This window comes from Oncorhynchus gorbuscha, unplaced genomic scaffold (genome assembly GCF_021184085.1).
Source record: "Oncorhynchus gorbuscha isolate QuinsamMale2020 ecotype Even-year unplaced genomic scaffold, OgorEven_v1.0 Un_scaffold_2620, whole genome shotgun sequence".
Lineage (NCBI taxonomy): Eukaryota > Metazoa > Chordata > Actinopteri > Salmoniformes > Salmonidae > Oncorhynchus > Oncorhynchus gorbuscha.
The window spans coordinates 33,595-52,951 of record NW_025745122.1 but is presented as its reverse complement, the minus strand read 5'-3'; the positions used below and the strand labels follow the sequence as shown (position 1 = coordinate 52,951).

The 19,357-nt window shown below is 42.6% G+C and overlaps 1 protein-coding gene across 1 annotated transcript; it reads left to right on the top strand.

Annotated features, from left to right (window-relative positions):
• The first annotated feature begins 907 nt into the window (after positions 1-907).
• On the top strand, positions 908-16,648 carry LOC124017510 (F-box/LRR-repeat protein 20-like). The gene is made up of 15 exons (XM_046332724.1): positions 908-1,358; positions 5,433-5,494; positions 10,169-10,223; positions 10,336-10,410; positions 11,098-11,192; positions 11,334-11,402; positions 11,540-11,635; positions 12,006-12,132; positions 12,591-12,665; positions 13,505-13,635; positions 13,913-13,973; positions 15,115-15,159; positions 15,257-15,313; positions 15,526-15,738; positions 15,885-16,648. Exons 1-15 carry the CDS (start codon positions 1,317-1,319, stop codon positions 15,990-15,992), a joined length of 1,311 nt encoding a protein of 436 aa, XP_046188680.1. The 5' UTR covers positions 908-1,316; the 3' UTR covers positions 15,993-16,648.
• The last annotated feature ends 2,709 nt before the right edge of the window (positions 16,649-19,357 follow it).

Here is a 19,357-nt window from a genome sequence, read left to right as displayed (position 1 = left end):
CGGAAGTCGGAGATTTCCGAGTTCCCAGTTGTTTTGAACGCGGCACATGTCCCGGATATATGACGTCTTAGCAGCTAGACGTATGTGCATGCGACGTTGGAAATTATAGCCAAAGTACATTTCTTCCGTTATAAAGACATTATGTGTAATACTTTTCTTTATACTGTGTGCGTCGACAATATGAATCCAGAAAGAACTACAACTTGATTTAAAATGCAATGGCTCAGTATGGATTTCTACTCTGTGTTTACATGCACCTTTCCCGCTATAATGACATCGGATGACAAGTCACGTATATGTGTCTTCATTGGTTTATTGCGAGCTGGAAGCAGTCCAAAGCGGAAGTGCTCTTTCCCCAAACAGCAACAACAAAGTTAAAATGTATCCATTCGATCATCGGATTGGCAGTTTCAGAATGTTGTCCATTGTTTTGTCAATGGCTATTGAAGTTATATATATATATAAATATATATATATATATATGTTTTATAATGGAAAATAATGGACACCACAGTGCATTATTTTATAATAAAGATATGCCTACATTATTATGACCATTTATGTGTATACACACAAAGTAGGTATATGCACAAGGCGATGATATTATGTATGTAATCATTATTTATGCAAACTAATTTAGCCCTTTATCCTGCATGAAAGACAACACACAAAAAACGGTACAAAACAAATCGCAGGTAGGTTATGCTCCTGTCCAAAACTAGGCCTCACATGGCTCCAATGACAACTGGACAGCACAATAGCACATACAGTAGGACTACCAATAAAGTGCTCTTGCATAGAGTCCTCCTTTATATCACAGTTATTTAAGGTTGATGTTTTGATATCCCATAGCCCATTGATGTAGGCAGGGCTTAGGCTAAAGGGAGAAATAGGCTAGGCCTAAATCTATAGAATTCTAAATAATGGCAGAATATTGCCCTGATGAAAAATGCATGTAGGCTATACTTCGTCCAGGGTTATTACCAAATGTAATGATTTGTGTCCATAATAAAGAAGGATAATGCTAAAAGCAGTGTTCACATATAAAGAGGGAACGGTGGAGGGGAGGGCGAACTAGTGAGCGGAGATATAAGAGTTCGGGTTGTTGGCTGGGGCAGTTGTCGAGAGGTAGGCTAATGCAATTGTGTTACAAACCGAAAAAAATATGAAATTCGCCGTCGCAGCTGCCGAAACAACGGTAGCATGGTAGCTTTGGACTGGGGTTTGCAAGACGAGCACCGATATCTACACATTACTGCACTTTTAACACCGAATTACTTATCCCCCTGATCGAGTCGGGTAAACCACCGTCCGAGATGGGGAAGGAGGTTAATGGTGTTTCGCGGAGCCGGTTTGAGGTGAGTTTATAATATAGGAGATTGCTAGATAACAATTATTTTTGATTGGTGTTATGGTGTTTGTTAAACTGCGTCCATGGTTGCGCACCGATGCAGCTTCCGCAGTCAATGTTTGGATTAGGGCAAACATGTTGTTTTCAAGTATCGACAATATCTTGATTTCTTCAATAGCCTACCAGAATGTACAATTATTAAATGAGGTTATAGTTTCATATTTTGTGTTTATAAAGCATTCATAGGTTTCCGGGCTGATTTAAAAAAATTGTGGATCCTATCCGAGCTTTCTCTTTGTGCCGTCAAAACAAAGACAATGGCACAAATACAGATTTTTAGGCTTCACACTCACACTGATACGAAGCCCTATATTCCCCATCGTTTTATAAACATAGAATGTGATAATATTCGGGCCTACTTCATCCTACTGTGTGACTGAGTTATTTCACAGAGTTGGAGAATTGGAATGTTGTCTTTGATCAGCTATGGTTCTGTTGTGTAGACTCATGGCCGCTGCGGGTTGATTCTGCTACAGATGGGCCATTCGCTCGGCCACGACTCGGCTAGTCCACCACCGCACTCCGAATATCAACAGCAAATACAATAATATATCTGTTTTTAAAATCATACAGGCTATGATTTCCCTATAGATGTTTACGTTGACAGAAGCCTCGTGTTTTTTATGCAAGCGATCGTTATTCAACGTTGTGGCAAAGTTTTCGTCGCTTTATACGCAGCGATAAAGAATGCACCAAATGTGAAATATGGCTTTGGATAAATACAGTCTCATTAACAAATGCCACCCGTGTATGTTCACGCCGTGACATTGGTCTGTCTACCCTGAGCACTCTGTTGTTTAATCCTCATCTAGGCGGCGTGGGATTTGTGTGGTTTTATTTATTTTTAACAGTGCAACAGCTGACGACTCAGAAGATTCAGGCCGTACCTTCTGGCATGACAAGCTGACATCTGCGGCAGATACGTGAGCTGGCTGTAGTTTACTAGCCAATAACAATGGACTTTAACGGTTTGGAGAGGAGAATTGAAATTGTGTTGCATTTATAGGAAGGCCTATTCTTCGTCACGCCCCTGTTTTTTTAATGCATCAACATATTGCCTATTGTCAAGTGGCCTAGTGTTGTTGATTGAAACCCTACAGTTAGATAGAAAAACTATCTTTCTTTGTGCATATTTCGTTTCCAAAGGGATGAGGTGTGTTGTCTCCAGCAATTCTTAGTGTGAATCAGTCAGTGAGTTCAGCTCATGTACTGTAACCACGGCAAGGCAACACATATATCCCGTCCCGTAAGTCTTGAGCATTTCAAACAGTTTTTCATAGACCAGAGCCAAAAATGTTATAATAATATAATTCTAGAAAGTCATTCATATCCAGATATATTCTTGATATGATTTCATATTCAAATAGTAGAGGAAAGTGAACAATTTGTACATTTAACTTTAAACCTATCATGCTGGGAAAGGATCCAAGTTATTTAAAAAGTCCCAAATAGTATGAGTATGATTGGAGATTCAAACATGATTTAGTCTTATTTCAAACCATTTGATATACAGTGAATTCGGAAAGTGTTCAGACCCATCCACATTTTCCAATTTGTTACGTTACAGCCTTATTCTAAAATGGATGAAAACAAATATATATATATATATATATATATATATATATATATATATATCTCAACCTACACACAATACCCCATAATGACAAAGTGAAAACATGATTTTAGAAATTTTTGCAAATGTATATATATATTTGTTTTTTTACAGAAACCTTATTTACACAAGTATTCAGACCCTTTGCTATGAGACTCAAAATTGAGCTCAGGTGCATCTTCTTTCCATTGATCATCCTTGAGATGTTTCTATAACTTGATTGGAGTCCACCTGTGGTAAATTCAATTGATTGGACATGATTTGAAAAGGCAACACACCTGTCTATATAAGGTCCCATAGTTGACAGTGCATGTCAGAGCATAAACCAAGCCATGAGTTAGAAGAAATTGGTCGTAGAGCTCCGAGACAGGATTGTGTCAAGGCACAGATCTGGGGAAGGGTACCAAAGCATTTCTGCAGCATTGAAGGTCCACAAGAACACAGTGGCCTCCATCATTTTTAAATGAAAGAAGTTTGGAACCACCAAGACTCTTCCTAGGGCTGGCTGCCCGGCCAAACTGGGCAATCCGGGGAGAAGGGCATTGGTCAGGGACGTGACCAAGAACCCGATGGTCACTCTGACAGAGCTCCGGAGTTGTTTGTCTGTGGAGATGGGAGAACCTTCCAGAAGGACAACCATCTCTGCAGCACTCCACCAATCAGGCCTTTATGGTGGAGTGGCCAGACGTAAGCCACTCCTCAGTAAAAGGCACATAACAGCCCGCAAGGAGTTTGCCAAAAGGGACCTAAAGGACTCTGACCACAAGGAACAAGATTATCTGGTCTGATGAAACCAAGATTGACCTCTTTGGCCTGAATGCCAAGTGTCACGTCTGGAGAAAACCTGGCACCATCCCTATGGTGAAGCAAGGTGGTGGCAGCATCATACTTTGGGGATGTTTTTCAAAGGCAGGGACTGTGAGACTAGTCAGGATTGAGGGAAAGATGAGCGACGCGAAGTACAGAGATCCTTTATGAAAACCTGCTCCAAAAACCTGCAATGTAATCCATTTTAGAATAAGGCTGTAACCATTCAATAAAAGGTACTTGTAATAGTAACATGCTCAAACCATAAGGGCAGTTCCACGGTAACAGAATTGTGTTGATTCAGATTTTTCACTTAAAATGTATACCCAACAAAAACCATTGATTTCAAAGTTTAACAAACATACAAGTTTATGCACAAGGACTACTTTTGAAAACAATTTACAATAACACATTTACTGGAAGAACTGTGCAGATGCAAAGTTTGGTGACAGAATTTCGGTAAAATCTCTGTGTCAACATTTTCCAGAAACTATAAACATCTGCTCCGAATTAAGATTCAACGATGTCTGCAGGCAGAATGGAATGTCAGCTATGACCTGACACATTGACTGAAAAATCTCTTTTGATTATTAAACTACAGCAAGTGAAGTGGATTTACACCCGGTAACGGAATTGCGGTAACAGAACTTCATCATGGGTCCCTGATCTGTACTACACAGAAATGCATAGTTATGGATATGAATATCATTCTCTTCATTGTTCTGTATCCTAAATAGGTACACAAAGGTATAAATATGTAATAACCTCCTCTGCATATTTGGGTATTATTCTACACACTGGTTATTATTTTAATGAGCTCTGCCCCCAAACAAGACCACATTTGGTTGGACCAAATCAAAACCAATCATAGACGTCTATGTTTCACAAGCTTGGACATTCAAAGTATAGTACAGCACAGTAGAGCTCAGTAAAGGACAGAACATTGGAGTATAGTTTACCATTGTAGCCAATTCAATTGTAGAAAATCACTTACCAATTATTATTTATTTTTTTGGGGGGGGGTTTAATCACTTAATAAATTAACAAAACGTATATCAGTAAAAGTAACTTATTGATAGGTCTACCTTTACTTGTTACTTAAAGATATGTGGGTTTTTGGTAAAGGAATTTCAAGGCAATGTTTCTTAAACTTACACAAGGCAAAAAAAAGTTATACAAAATGAAACATGTTGATATTAGTTGGCAGGGGTCTTTATTTAAGTTTGCAAACTCGAGTAGGATACTGTTTTCGATGACATCACCTTTCAGTATATCAAGGGACTGAATATCTCATGGATCCTAATTATCTGTTTGTGGGTGTGTTAAAACACCTTCTGTAGCCACTGTTTGATTAGGAGACAGCAAATGTCTCCCTTCCCCTCAATCTCTCTTCATCGCACTCACTGTATCACCCCCTTTCTCCCGTCACGCTTTGACGTTGAACCTATCTCTACTGATGACAGTGATCGTTCATCATTGGTTATATGCTGGAGCTTTCCTTGGGGCGGGGCCAGAGAGAATAGAGGAAGTCTAGGCCAGTCCTGCTGTGAGCGACGGAAGCCAGAGGAAGTTAACACGCTCTTCTTCATCTCTTCCTCACAGATGTTCTCAAACAGCGACGAGGCCGTCATCAATAAGAAGCTGCCCAAGGAGCTGTTGCTACGGTGAGCAAGGGCTTTCCAATGACTGGGCCGTGTGTACACACAGAATATGGCACGCCACATGCTCAACACCATCAAACATCTTAACCTGCCCAAAACACAGCCATTTACACTCTGATCCACCTGCTCCACACAACGCAGCCACGGACAATTAACGAGGTTACATCGTGACACTTGAGCCATGAGCCACCTTAGAAACGAAGGGTCACTATACCAGGGCTGTAGTGGTTTGGTCAACATCACCGACCAACTGCCATCTGCCACTAACCCTCATGTGCCCCATCCCACTTGCCCCAATTTCCCCTCCCCCCAAATGCTAAAACTAATTAAACACAGATGGTCTGGGCTATAAAACATTCAAATCGATTAAGCAAAGAAGAAAAAGTAAAAAGCCCCCGAGCAAACAGAAAATGGAGGCCATAACTCAAGCCTGGGTCTCACTAGCAGAACGGTCTGGGATAGAGGTGCTGACGGTTGGGGGTGTGCTGAAGGTGCAGGGGCCACAGACTGAGCTCTGATTTACTAGGGCTTTTGGGTTAGGGGCAGGCTTGCCGAGATCAATTGCAACATTATACTCACCCTACATCACACTGGGCTGCAGAGTGCAATGTGTTACATATGAATCCATCACACATGCATATCTATTGTTGAAGGGCATAGGCAGTATTCACACTCTTTGACTCCTTCCACATTTTGTGTTACAACTTGAATTTAAAAATGGATAATATATAGATGTTTTTTGTCACTGGCCTACACACAATACCTAATAATGTCAAAGTGGAATTGTTTTCTGAAATGTTTACAAATTAATAAAAATTAAAAGCTGAAATGTCTTGACTAAGTATTCAACCCCTTTGTTATGGGAAGCCTAATTAAGTTCAGGAGTAAAAATGTCTTAACGAGTGACATGCTTTGCATGGACTCAATCTGTGTGCAATAATAGTTAACATGATTTTTGAATGACGACCTCATCTCTATCCCACACATACAATTATCTGTAAGGTCCCTTAGTCAAGCAGTGAATTTCAAACACAAATTCAACCACAAATTACCAGAGAGGTTTTCCAATGACTCGCAAAGAAGGCTACCTATTGGTAGATGGGTAAAGAATTTTAAAAAGCAGGCATTGAATATCCCTTTGAGAATGGTGAAGTTATTAATTGGATAGATGTTGTTTCAATCCATCCGGTCACTACAAAGATACAGGCGACCTTCCCAACTCAGTTGCCAGAGAGGAAGGAAACTGCTCAGGAATTTCACCATGTGGCCGGTGGTGATTTTAAAACAGTTAGAGTTTAATGGCTGTGATAGGGGAACTGCGGATGGATCAACAGCATTGTAGTTACTCTACAATACTAACTTAATTTTATAGTGAAAAGGAAGCCTGTACAGAATACAAAAATGTAAAAACATACATCCTGTTTGCAACAAGGCATTAAAGTAATAATGCAAAAACTGTGGCAAAGCAATTCACTTTTTGTCCGGAATACAAAGTGTTATTTTTGCGGCCAGTACATTACTGAGTACCACTCTACATATTTTCAAGCATAGTGGTGGCTACATCATGTTATGGGTATGCTTGTAATCATTAAGGTCTGGGGAGTTTTTCAGGATAAAAAATTAATGAATGTATAACGGCGTTCGTCTGAAGGAGAGTCGGACCAAAATGCAGCGTGGTAGTTACTCATGTTTTTTAATGAAACTTCGACGATACATTAAATAACTATAGAAATACAAAACAACAAACGGAACGTGAAAACCTATACAGACTGTCTGGTGAATAACTAACACAGAGACAGGAACAATCACCCACAAAATACACAGTGAAACCCAGGCTACCTAAATATGGTTCCCAATCAGAGACAACGAGAATCACCTGACTCTGATTGAGAACCGCCTCAGGCAGCCAAGCCTATGCTAGACACACCCCTAATCAGCCACAATCCCAATGCCTACAAAAAAACCAATACGACAACACAATAACCCATGTCACACCCTGGCCTGAACAAATAATTAAAGAAAATACAAAATACTAAGACCAAGGCGTGACAGAATAGAGTTAAGCACAGGCAAAATCCTAGATGAATTCACCTTTCTGCAGGACAATAACCTAAAACACAAGGCCAAATCTACGCTGGTGTTGCTTACCAAAAAGACAGTGACTTAAATCTACTTGAAAATCTATGGCAAGACCTGAAGATTCACAGCTGCAATTGCTGTAAAAGGTTATTCTATTGACTTAGGGGTGTGAATACTTGTGTAAATGAGAATGTAATAAATGTTGAATTCTGACTGAAACACAACAATGTGGAAAAAGTCAAGGGGTATGAATACTTTATGAAGGCACTGGTACACTACCTACATACATACGTACGTACGTACGTACCGTACCAGTCAAAAGTTTGGACATACCTACTCATTCCAGGGTTTTTCTTTTTACTATTTTCTACATTGTAGAATAATAGTGAAGACATCAAAACTATGAAATAACACATATGGAATCATGTAGTATCCAAAAAAGTGTCAAACAAATCCAAATATATTTTCTATTTGAGTTTCTTTTTAAAGTAACCACCCTTTGCCTTGACAACTTTGCACACTCTTGGCATTCTCTCAACCAGCTTCATGAGGGAGTCACCTGGAATGCATTTCAATGAACAGGTGTGCCTTGTTAATTCGTGGAATTTCTTTCCTTCTTAATGCGTTCGAGCCAATCAGTTGAGTTGTGACAAGGTAGGGGTGGTATACAGAAGATGGCCCTGTTTGGTAAAAGACCAAGTCCATATTATGGCAAGAACAGCTCAAATAAGCAAAGAGAAACGACAGTCCATCATTATTTTAAGACATGGTCAGTCAAAACGGAACATTTCAAGAACTTTAAGTATCTTTATGTGCAGTTGCAAAAACCATCAAGCTCTATGACGAGACTCTCTCATGAGGACCGCCACAGGAAAGGAAGACCCAGAGTTACCTCCTGCTGCAGAGGATATGTTCATTAGAGTTACCAGCATCAGAAATTACAGCCCAAATAAATGCTTCAGAGTTCAAGTAACAGACCCATCTCAACATCAACTGTTTAGAAGAGACTGCATGAATCAGGCCTTCATGGTTGAATTGCTGCAAAGAAATCACTACTACAGGACACCAATAAGAAGAAGAGACTTGCTTGGACAAAGAAACACAAGCAAAGGACATTAGACCAATGGAAATCGGTCCAAATTTGCGATTTTGGTTCCAGCCGCTGTGTCTTTGTGAGACGCAGAGTAGGTGAATGGATGCTCTCTGCATGTGTGGTTCCCACCGTGAAGCATAGAGGAGGAGGTGTGTGGGTGCTTTGCTGGTGACACTTCCAGTGATTTATTTAGAATTCAAGGCACACTTAACCAGCATGGCTACCACAGCATTCTGCAGTGATACGCCATCCCATCTGGTTTGCGCTTAGTGGGACTATCATTTTAATTTATTTTTCAACAGGACAATGACCCAACACAACCCAGGCTGTGTAAGGGCTATTTGATCAAGAAGGAGAGTGATGTAGTGCTGCATCAGATGACCTGGCCTCCACAATCACCTGACCTCAACCCAATTGAGATGGTTTGGGATGAGTTGGACCGCAGAGTAAAGGAAAAACGGCCAACAAGTGCTCAGCATATGTGGGAACTCCTTCAAGACTGTTGGAAAAGCATTCCAGGTGAAGCTGGTTGAGAGAATGCCAAGAGTGTGCAACGCTGTGAAGGCAAAGGGTGGATACTTTGAATAATCTAAAGTACAAATTTGTTGGTTATTACATGATGTGTTATTTCATAGTTTTGATGTCTTCACTATTCTACAATGTGGAAAATAGTCAAAAATAAAGAAGAAATCTTGAATGAGTTGGTGTGTCCAAACTTTTGACTGGTATTGTATGTACGTACACACTGAGTATACCAAACATTAGGAACACCTTCCTAATATTTAGTTGCACCCACCTTTTTTCCCTCAGAACAGCCTCAATTCGTCGGGGCACGGACTCTACAAGGTGCCGAAAGCGTTCCACAGCGGCGCTGGCCCATGTTGACACCGGTGCTTCTTACAGTTGTCAAGTTGGCTGGATGTCCTTTGGGTGGTGGACCATTGTTGATACACAAACTGTTGCGTTGCAGTTCTCGACACAAACCGGTGCTCCTGGCAACTACTGTCATACTCTGTTCAAAGGCACCTTTTTTGTCTTGCCCATACACCCTCTGAATGGCACACATTCTCAATTGTCTCAAGGCTTAAAAATCATTCTTTGACCTGTCTCCTCATCTTCACTGATTTGAAGTGGATTTAACGAGTGACAAATGAGGGATCATATCTTTCACCTGGATTCACATGGTCAGTCTGTCATGGAAAGAGTTTTTTTAAACATTTTGTGTGTGTGTGTGTGTGTGTAATGCCCCACCACACAATCTCTCTCTGCAAAAGTGAACATTTATCTAGCCTTCAAACACGATAACCATAGTAGAGTTAACATAAATTCACACACACAATCATAAGTGTCATATGCTCATCAAACATAAAGTGGCATACATAGCAGAGTTCTTAGTGTAATTATAGGGTCAAACAGGGATTCTGGGTAGAGCCTTGTATACATAGAGGGCTCTGGTTCTGATTCTGGGTACCAAGGGTTCTGAACCATCCCTGTCTGTGTTCCAGAATCTTCTCCTTTCTGGATGTGGTGACACTCTGTCGCTGTGCCCAGGTCTCACGGGTGAGTTTGTTTCTGAAGTGTGTATTTGGTTCAGTGTAAGTGTGTGTGTAATTGTGTGTTGGACAGAATAGTGAAACCAGTGAAGTTGACCTTGTGCCCCTTTCTCCCTCAGTCGTGGAATGTGCTCGCCCTGGACGGCAGTAATTGGCAGAGGATTGACCTTTTCGACTTTCAGAGAGATATTGAGGTCAGGAAGTCTCGCATAAACCTTCTTTTTCCTCAGATCTCTCTCTCATATCCTCTCCATCTCCTCCTCACCTCTTCTCTCTCATCCTCTCCATCTCCTCCTCACCTGCCATTTATTCTTTTCTTTGTCTGTCTTGCCATCTTTTATGGAAACAAAGTGGACATTCATGTCTGTGACATTATAAACACAAACAACATTGACTTTAAACCCACATACCGTGATTATGTAAGATTTGAATTCAGGACCTTAGCAGTTGATTGTCTACCAAAGGAAAGTTTGATTAGACTACTATTGATGTTGTGCATTCACCACAATCAATGCCATGTACTGCATGTCAATCTATTGACCTTGTCACTGTATGGATGACCACAGATGACCATTTAAAGGCATTTGAAGGGTAAGACTGATGTATTCACACGTGACAAGTTTAGTACATTGCCATAATCAACAACGCCAGGTCAAGTATAATCATGTCTGCCAGCAATAGTAAGACAGACACTCAACAGGTACTGCGAAAGGGGTTCAAGTCAAGCAGTCAGTGTTTACAAAGATGGTTGAGTTTAGCCTAAACAGGTAGCCTCTACCCTATGCTCCTGCCACATGTGTTTTTGCATGTATGTGAAAGTGAAGATGATAAAACAGACTCCTCCTCAGATTATGATAGGTGTTTGTGTCTGTGTGTTGCAGGGGCGAGTGGTGGAGAACATCTCGAAACGATGTGGGGGATTCCTGAGGAAGTTGAGTCTGCGGGGCTGTCTGGGGGTGGGGGACAGCGCTCTGAGGTGAGGACTGACTGGGAATCGGGCCTAGACTGGGCACTCTTGGCACTGAGGAGGGTGAGGGGAGGAGATTTATGTGGGAGCTGGAGGGCAAGTACACACACTCCAGTGCAAATATGTCTGTTCCTGTTTGTTTTTCAACAGAACCTTCTCCCAGAACTGCAGGAATATTGAGCTGCTTAGTTTGAATGGCTGCACCAAGATAACTGACAGGTATTTGCAGACATTTATGCCTTGGGTTTTTTGTTGTCTAGTATAATTCTATTTTGCTAATGTGTTAAAGTGTTAAAAGTGCTAAAGTGTTACATTATTATACATGTAAGCCTCTTGCCTCTTTCTCTCGCATGCAGCACATGTAATAGCCTAAGTAAGTTCTGTCCCAAGCTCAAGCACTTGGACCTCGCCTCCTGTACCTCAATCACCAACCTGTCACTCAAAGCACTCAGGTGAGGGGTCTCTCTTTCTCCCACTCATACTGTCAGCATTCCTGGAAAAACCTTGTCACTCACCTTTTGGTGATTTGATTGTAGTCATCCCTCTTCGTGACAGTTTGTTGACTCTAGGACTAATATAAGCCATTCAAAATATCCTGCGACTTTTTTTGAGATGCAAGATTTTTCCAGGACTCCAAGAATACTCGCACGCACACACTGGGGAGTCTCCTCAGCAGGAGCAGATGGTTGCATCTGTTGTACAAGTGTAGGGTGATCCGGTTATTCAGGGGATGTGCATAAATATGGGACACAGTTGTTGTTGTTTTGCCGGCTTTTTATCTAATATCTGTGTCGTGGTCTGACCCATTTTCTTCCCCTGCAGCGAGGGCTGTCCTCTGTTAGAGCAGCTTAACATCTCGTGGTGTGACCAGGTGACTAAGGATGGCATCCAGGCCTTGGTACGATGCTGTCCCGGACTCAAAGGCCTTTTCCTCAAGGGCTGCACACAGGTAGGGCCAGGGCAAAGGGCAACAAACGGGACAGCTGGAGTTGGGACCATTAAAAAGCATAAGATCACTACCTCAGTCTAAGCAAGGTGCGTGAACAGAAGAACGGACTGGATAGGTGAGAGTTATTCATCCCTTGCAGGTGAAAGGAACAAATGGATCGCGTATGATTAGTATTGTAGCCAGGAGGATGAGGCATTAAGATATAGGTAGACTGAATGGCTGACTGAGGGGAGAGGGGCTTAGCTAGTCTAGATATGAGACCAGGGCTAATGTTTGTATTGCAAGCGTGATGGGGATGGTAGATCCAAACAGCAGGTAGGACATTTAGTTGCAGGAGGGGGTTAGCTAGCTAGCTCATTGGTGGGGTTACCTTGGTGCACTACTAATGGGATTTAAAAGGACACACCTCTCTCTCTCTCTCTCTCTCTCGCTTCTTTCCATCTCCACCTATTAACTAGTTGGAGGATGAAGCACTGAAGCACATTGGTGCACACTGTCCAGAGCTGGTCACTCTCAACTTACAGACGTGTTCGGTAAGCAAGCACCTCTTTCAGTGTTTAGGTCACATAACAGCAAAACCTGCTGATCTCACAGCTTCAAAATAAAGCGAGTGTCTCGCTTGATATTTCAGCACCCATCATGTTTGAGGCTGAATGCTTTGTTGTGGTGGGTTGGGGGCTTGTAACTCCTGAATAGGCTTGTCATTGAGAAATTATGAATCTCTTTTTAGCTGTTGTGGCCATCCATATAGAAGGTAAATGAGTCATGTTCTGCCTCTGCTGTTTTTTAAAAACAATTTGCGGACTGAGGGGTGTTTCTTGTGTACAAGGCTGCGCAGTCAGTCTGCATTCTGCCCTGCAGTAGAGGGACTAGTATGGACTGAGGCCCGCCCTGCCATGTAACCTACATAATGAATAGCGTGTGAAATGCACCCAGACAACACATTTGTTTCTCTGGCATCCTCTTTATCTGTGTCTCCAAATTCCCTTCCTGTTACGTCTACACCCCAAATGTCTCTCTCTCCCTCCCTCTTTCCTTCCTTATCTCCTTTTCAATGTCTCCCATCTTTCAGCAGCTCCCTCTTCTTTTGCCTCTTTTTCATCCTCTGTCCTCTCTCTTTTTACACCTGTGCTTTCTCTGTGTGGCTCCCCCTCGCAACTTTCTGCAATCTTGTAAGATCAGAACTACAGAGGGAAACGAGATGAAAATATATCACAAAAAACATATGATTCTCATTCACTGTTCTGAGATGGATATTCATAGCCTACGGCATCAGTTATGGTAATATTATGTTCATTTTGATAATGGTGTTATAGCTGTTTGATGCTGTGGAAGTTCTGCTAGTGACCCGTGCCTGTTTCCCTCTGAGCAGCAGATCACAGACGAAGGTCTCATTACTATATGCCGGGGCAGTCACCATCTGCAGTCGCTGTGTGTCTCAGGTTGTGCCAACATCACAGACGCCATCCTCCACGCCTTGGGACTGAACTGCCCGCGCCTCAGGTTGGTACTCCCTCTGCTCCTAGTCCACCTCACCCCTGACCCCTGCTCCAACCCCTCCACACTGGTCTCAGGTGCCCACGCCACCCATCCCTGCTTTTAACCACTGTTCACTCCAAATACCACCAGAAACTCCATACAACCCTTCATACATTAAGACTCAAATACACCCCGCTCCCCTTTCTGGTTAGTGCCCAAGTTAACCCACCTTGTATTTCCTCAGACACGTCAATACATAGCAGTTCCCCTGATCATAACAGGATGTCCTGTCTCCTTTCAGAATATTAGAGGTGGCTCGCTGCTCTCAGCTCACAGATGTGGGCTTCACTACACTAGCAAGGGTGAGTGTGGAAACTGACGCAGATCACACACACACATCTCTGACATACACTACCGTTCAAAAGTTTGGGGTCACTTAGAAATGTCCTTGTTTTTGAGAAAAGCAAAGCATTTTTTGGTCCATTTTAAAATAACATCAAATTGATCAGAAATGCAGTGTATTAAAAACTGTTGTACTGATTTAAAGAAGCAATAAAACTGGCCTTCTATAGACTAGTTGAGTATCTGGAGCATTTGTGGGTTTGATTACAGGTTCAAAATGGCCAGAAACTAAGAACTTACTTCTGAAACTCATCCGTCTATCCCTGTTCTGAGAAATGAAGGCTATTCCATGCGAGAAATTGCCAAGAGACTTGGCATCCCGGAGTCGCCTCTTCACTGTTGACGTTGAGACTGGTGTTTTGCGGGTACTTTTAATGAAGCTGCCAGTTGAGGACTTGTGAGGCGTTCTCAACTAGACACTCGAATGTACTAGTCCTCTTGTTCATTTGTGCACTGGGGCCTCCCACTCCTCTTTCTATTCTGGTTAGAGCCAGTTTGCGCTGTTCTGTGAAGGGAATAGTACACAGCGTTGTATGAGATATTCAGTTTCTTGGCAATTGCTCGCATAGAATAGCCATCATTTCTCAGAACAAGAATAGACTGACGAGTTTCAGAAGAAAGTTCTTTGTTTCTGGCCATTTTGAACCTGTAATCGAACCCACAAATGATGATGCTCCAGATACTTAACCATTCTAAAGAAGGCCAGTTTTATTGCTTCTTTAATCAGTACAACAGTTTTCAGCTCTGCTAACATAATTGCAAAAGGGTTTAATAATGATCAATTAGCCTTTTAAAATGATAAACTTGGATTAGCTAACACAACGTGTCATTGGAACGCAGGAGTGATGGTTGCTGATAATGGGCCTCTGTACGCCTATGTAGATATTCCATTAAAAAAAATCTGCTGTTTCCAGCTACAATAGTCATTTACAACATTAACAATGTCTACACTGCATTTCTGATCAATTTGATGTTATTTTAATGGACAAAAAATGTTTGCTTTTCTTTCAAAAACAAGAACATTTCTAAGTGACCCCAAACATTTGAATGCTAGTGTACATGTGTTGTATTACGTTTTTTTCTTTCTTTTTTTTCTGGCAGAATTGTCATGAGCTGGAAAAAATGGACCTGGAAGAGTGTGTGCAGGTGAGCTAGCCTGCGCAACACGCACGTTCCCACACACACTGACATACCTTGTAGCACCATCCACCAGAAGGATACGTTTGTTTATGTCTCTCCCCAGATCACGGACGGCACACTTATCCAGTTGTCCATCCACTGCCCTCGTCTGCAAGTTCTGGTGAGCACTAGCTAATGGCTTCTAACCTAGGAGCTGGTCTCAAACATGCTTTGTTCAATTTAAATTCTATGAAATACATGTCGGAAGAACTTGTTTCTTAGATAATCCACAGTCTCGTTGGTGTTAATAACAAAAGAAACCCAATGTGTTCGGTGACCGTAGTATTGCTGTTCTTAACTGTTCCCTGGTCGTTGTTATGGTCTCTCTCTCAGAGCCTGTCTCACTGTGAGCTGATTACTGACGATGGCATCAGACATCTGGGAAGCGGGCCCTGTGCCCACGACCGGCTGGAGGTGATCGAGCTGGACAACTGCCCCCTGATCACGGACGCCTCGCTGGAGCACCTGAAGACCTGCCACAGCCTGGACCGCATCGAGCTCTACGACTGCCAGCAGATCACCCGCGCAGGCATTAAGAGACTAAGGGTAGGCACTGGTGCTACATTGTACATTGCTGCTTATGCGTAGTGCACAGACACACAGATTACAGTAAATGAATGAACATTTCTTAGATGCGTTTGTATATACCCTTACACCAACACTCATCTTTTTTTTAATCTCTTTCTCTCCAGACCCATCTACCTAACATCAAAGTGCACGCGTATTTCGCCCCCGTCACCCCACCCCCCTCGGTTGGGGGGAGTCGCCAGAGATTCTGTCGCTGCTGTATCCTGCTATGATGTGAAGACCGCGCCCCCACCCCCCCCTCAGCCCAACTTCTGCCCCTCCACCCAACCTGGCTCGGCCTGCTCCGATCCGGCCTCAAGGTATACATGCTGGTGTGCCTCCCTGATTGGAGCTGCAGAGAGAGGGAGAGAGCCCAAACACCACAGGGTCTGGGAAGAACCTTCCCAATGACATTACCAAACCCACTCACAACGGCCTTTGTCAAACACACAAATAAACACACACACATCACCACAGATGAACATCAGTACATTCCCTGCTGTCCCCAGGCCCATGTTCTAAAGACCATCCAGCATTGCAGGGAGGATTACATAATAGAACCACTGCTGTTTACAGATTAGGCTCCTAATACACTGTATGGACTACATGAAGGTAGGGCACACTTGATACGAGGTTCCCTATGGACTACTATGACCTTTTACTAAAGGATCAGGAAGATGGGTTTGGATAAGAAACTCACATCCAATGTGGGTGTTGGGAGGATAACCAGAAACATGGCTAGAGCTACTATGGGAAAATTGGTTTGGTAGAAATGCCCTCAGAATCTTTCAACGACTGTCAAGCTACCTCTAGACATAACTGCACTTCAACGTGAGTAGCACTTTGTTAGCCTCTGGTTCCAGACTGCCCACTCCCAACCAAACTTTTTATTTTTATACTAAAGATCCGTTTCCATTGGCACTTTTAAGTCAACCCAGGTTGGGCTGGCCTTGGTGGCTGGCTGAAATTGTTTCCACTGCCTCCAAAGAATAAATGATGTCATGTTGCTAGGTATTCAATATATGACTGCAGCTGGCTTCGCTAATGTTGCTAACTGGCAAGATGTTGAAGAATTTAAATTCACCCTCACTATGCTGTAATTAACTTTAACCCATACTCCTGTCAGTGCTAGCCATACTCAGAACCATGCATTTAGCTTGCTAACTCGCTAAACGGTTAGCGTCGCTATTGGCTAGCTAACTAATCATGCAAACCAGACGGCAGGTTTGAGTGTTTTATTTATTTATATATTTTTACAACAGATGATATGGTGTAGCTAGCTAGCTTTCAATACGAACTGGCCAGCTAAAATTCCTGCTAGCTACAGTAGCTTGTTTTAACTCTTGATTTGCTAGCTAATAATGGTAGCTAGCATTTTAGGGCTGACTGTTGTCATAAAAGTTTATTGTGGAATGCAAACATTTATGGATCCAGCTGTGGTGGCAATTCGTGTCATGTCTGACTACTGCAGTACTGCTTGTCCATGTGCTAACTAGCAGCGCACACACCTAGATTAGCTGCTCAACGTTGTCACCATCCAGCGGTGATTTTATTTTTATTTACTGCGTTACCAGCCTGAATTCTAAACGCGCTAGCACCAGGTGTGAAACTGGGCTGTGCTGGTTCGAATTCCATTCGAACATCTCTATTTTGACCCTGATTTTAAGTGCCAGTGGAAAGGGGTTTATTTTAACAATTTAACAATTTAACAGAGTCCTGGTGTCTTCGACAGCAATTAAACAGCCCCCCCACACACACACACACACACACACACACACACACACACACACACACACACACAAATATATTGTAAATACAGTGGGTAGTAGTTCTTCTTCTCTAGTCTCAAAGTAGCTACAACTTAGTGCAGGCCTGCTAGAGGGTATGCTGAGTTTATCCAGCAAAATGATGACACTTTTTAAAGGGTCTCTATGACTCACCTAATAGTTTACTGCCAAATGACAACACACACTTGCACATTCACGTGCACACACACACACAGCTCAATACCTCCCCCTTCCCCTCTCTCTGTTACAATCAGAAGCTTCATTGTTCAAAAAAAGAAGAGAAAAGCAAATATTTTTCTAAAAAGGACACCAATTGAGACTTACACGTGGGGACTTGAGAAGATGCCAAATGTTGCATGTAACAATTCTAGTTTTTTAAATCTAAATGTAATATATGTAAGTACTGTGGAAATCCAACACCGCAGCCAGCTAAACCACACCACAGACCATGGTGTGAGGGAGAGATCTACGTCAATGGGTCTCGCACTATGTTAAGCCAAACACATACTGTACACACACAGGTGTGTTTTTGTGTATTGTGTGTGAGAGAATGTTCCGGGCCTATGGAGAGTAGTTTGGACAGTGAACCATCACCGGTTCTGGATTTTTGGAGACATAATAAACCAGGCCCCTGCAAGCTAGTCTTAACAACATCAAAATATTGAATAGAGACCCAAACACATAAAATAAAAAAAGATTGACGTCACTGTGAGTTTGCGATGCCAGACAGACCAGGAGGACGGAAAGAAAAAGCCAACCGAAAACAAAGTATCTGTATTTTAATTTTGTTCCTTTTAGTCTTTTTTCCCCCTTGGTGATGAACATTCTTGATGAATGCGAGCTGGCGAACCACACTTGTGTAGGAGGAGATGCCCAGTGTTGCTTGCGGGCACCAGGATCTGGTCAGTGACAGTAATGCCCCTTCAACTCCCATGAGGCCATGCAGGGGAGAGGGTGAAAGTGGAGTTGACCCTGCACCAGCACAGCGCACCCTTCTCTCTCTGCCTGGGACCAGTGACGTGGGACGAGGAGGGGCCGCTGAAATTGGATAGGTGCGGTCACCAAACAAGGAAGTCGTTTAGAATCTTGACCTGGAGTGAGCTGAGCGCACAACCCTGGCCTGCTGACAGATGTTGGAGTGCAGGGGTATGTGTCCCAACTCCACGACTACAACCTTTACCAAAAGACTTTGACCCCTGTTCATGAGTTTCAAAGCCTTTCACTTGGATCCTTCCTCCTCTCCCACACTTTAACCTTCTCTGTTTTCTGTCTCTCCTCTTCTATTCTCTGTTCTGTTTTTCTTTTTATAGTTTTGTCTTTTTTTAGCCTTTTTCTGTTCAAGTTGGTGACTTCTACATCTCGTTCTCACCCCTCCCCCCTCTTTTTTGTTTGGTGTGTTTTGGGGTGGGGCTGTTTTTGTTTTTCATTCAGTCATGAGTTCAGTGTTTTCCCCAGTTAAGTTTGAGCCCTCTTGCAGTCCTTGGTTTTTGGTCTTATGGAGTTTGTGTTCTATTTCGAGTTCTTGTTACCTAATGTCCAGAGTGTAGCCTTTGTACAGGGGGAAGGGTTGGAGACAGTGCAATTTGTAAAATAAGTTGATGATGAGGTTGCTTTTATGTATAATGGATGTTATACAACGTATTGAATGTGTTGCCATGAAGGCGTTGTCTGGGAACGTGGGGGTGGGGGGGTTAGGGCCTAGGTTGTGTGCTGATGTAGCAGAAACCGATTCCTCTCCTGATGTGCTTTCCCTTTACTTGTTATGCCTTGCTTTAGGGACCCCCTAACACATTGATGCAGCCCACCCCACT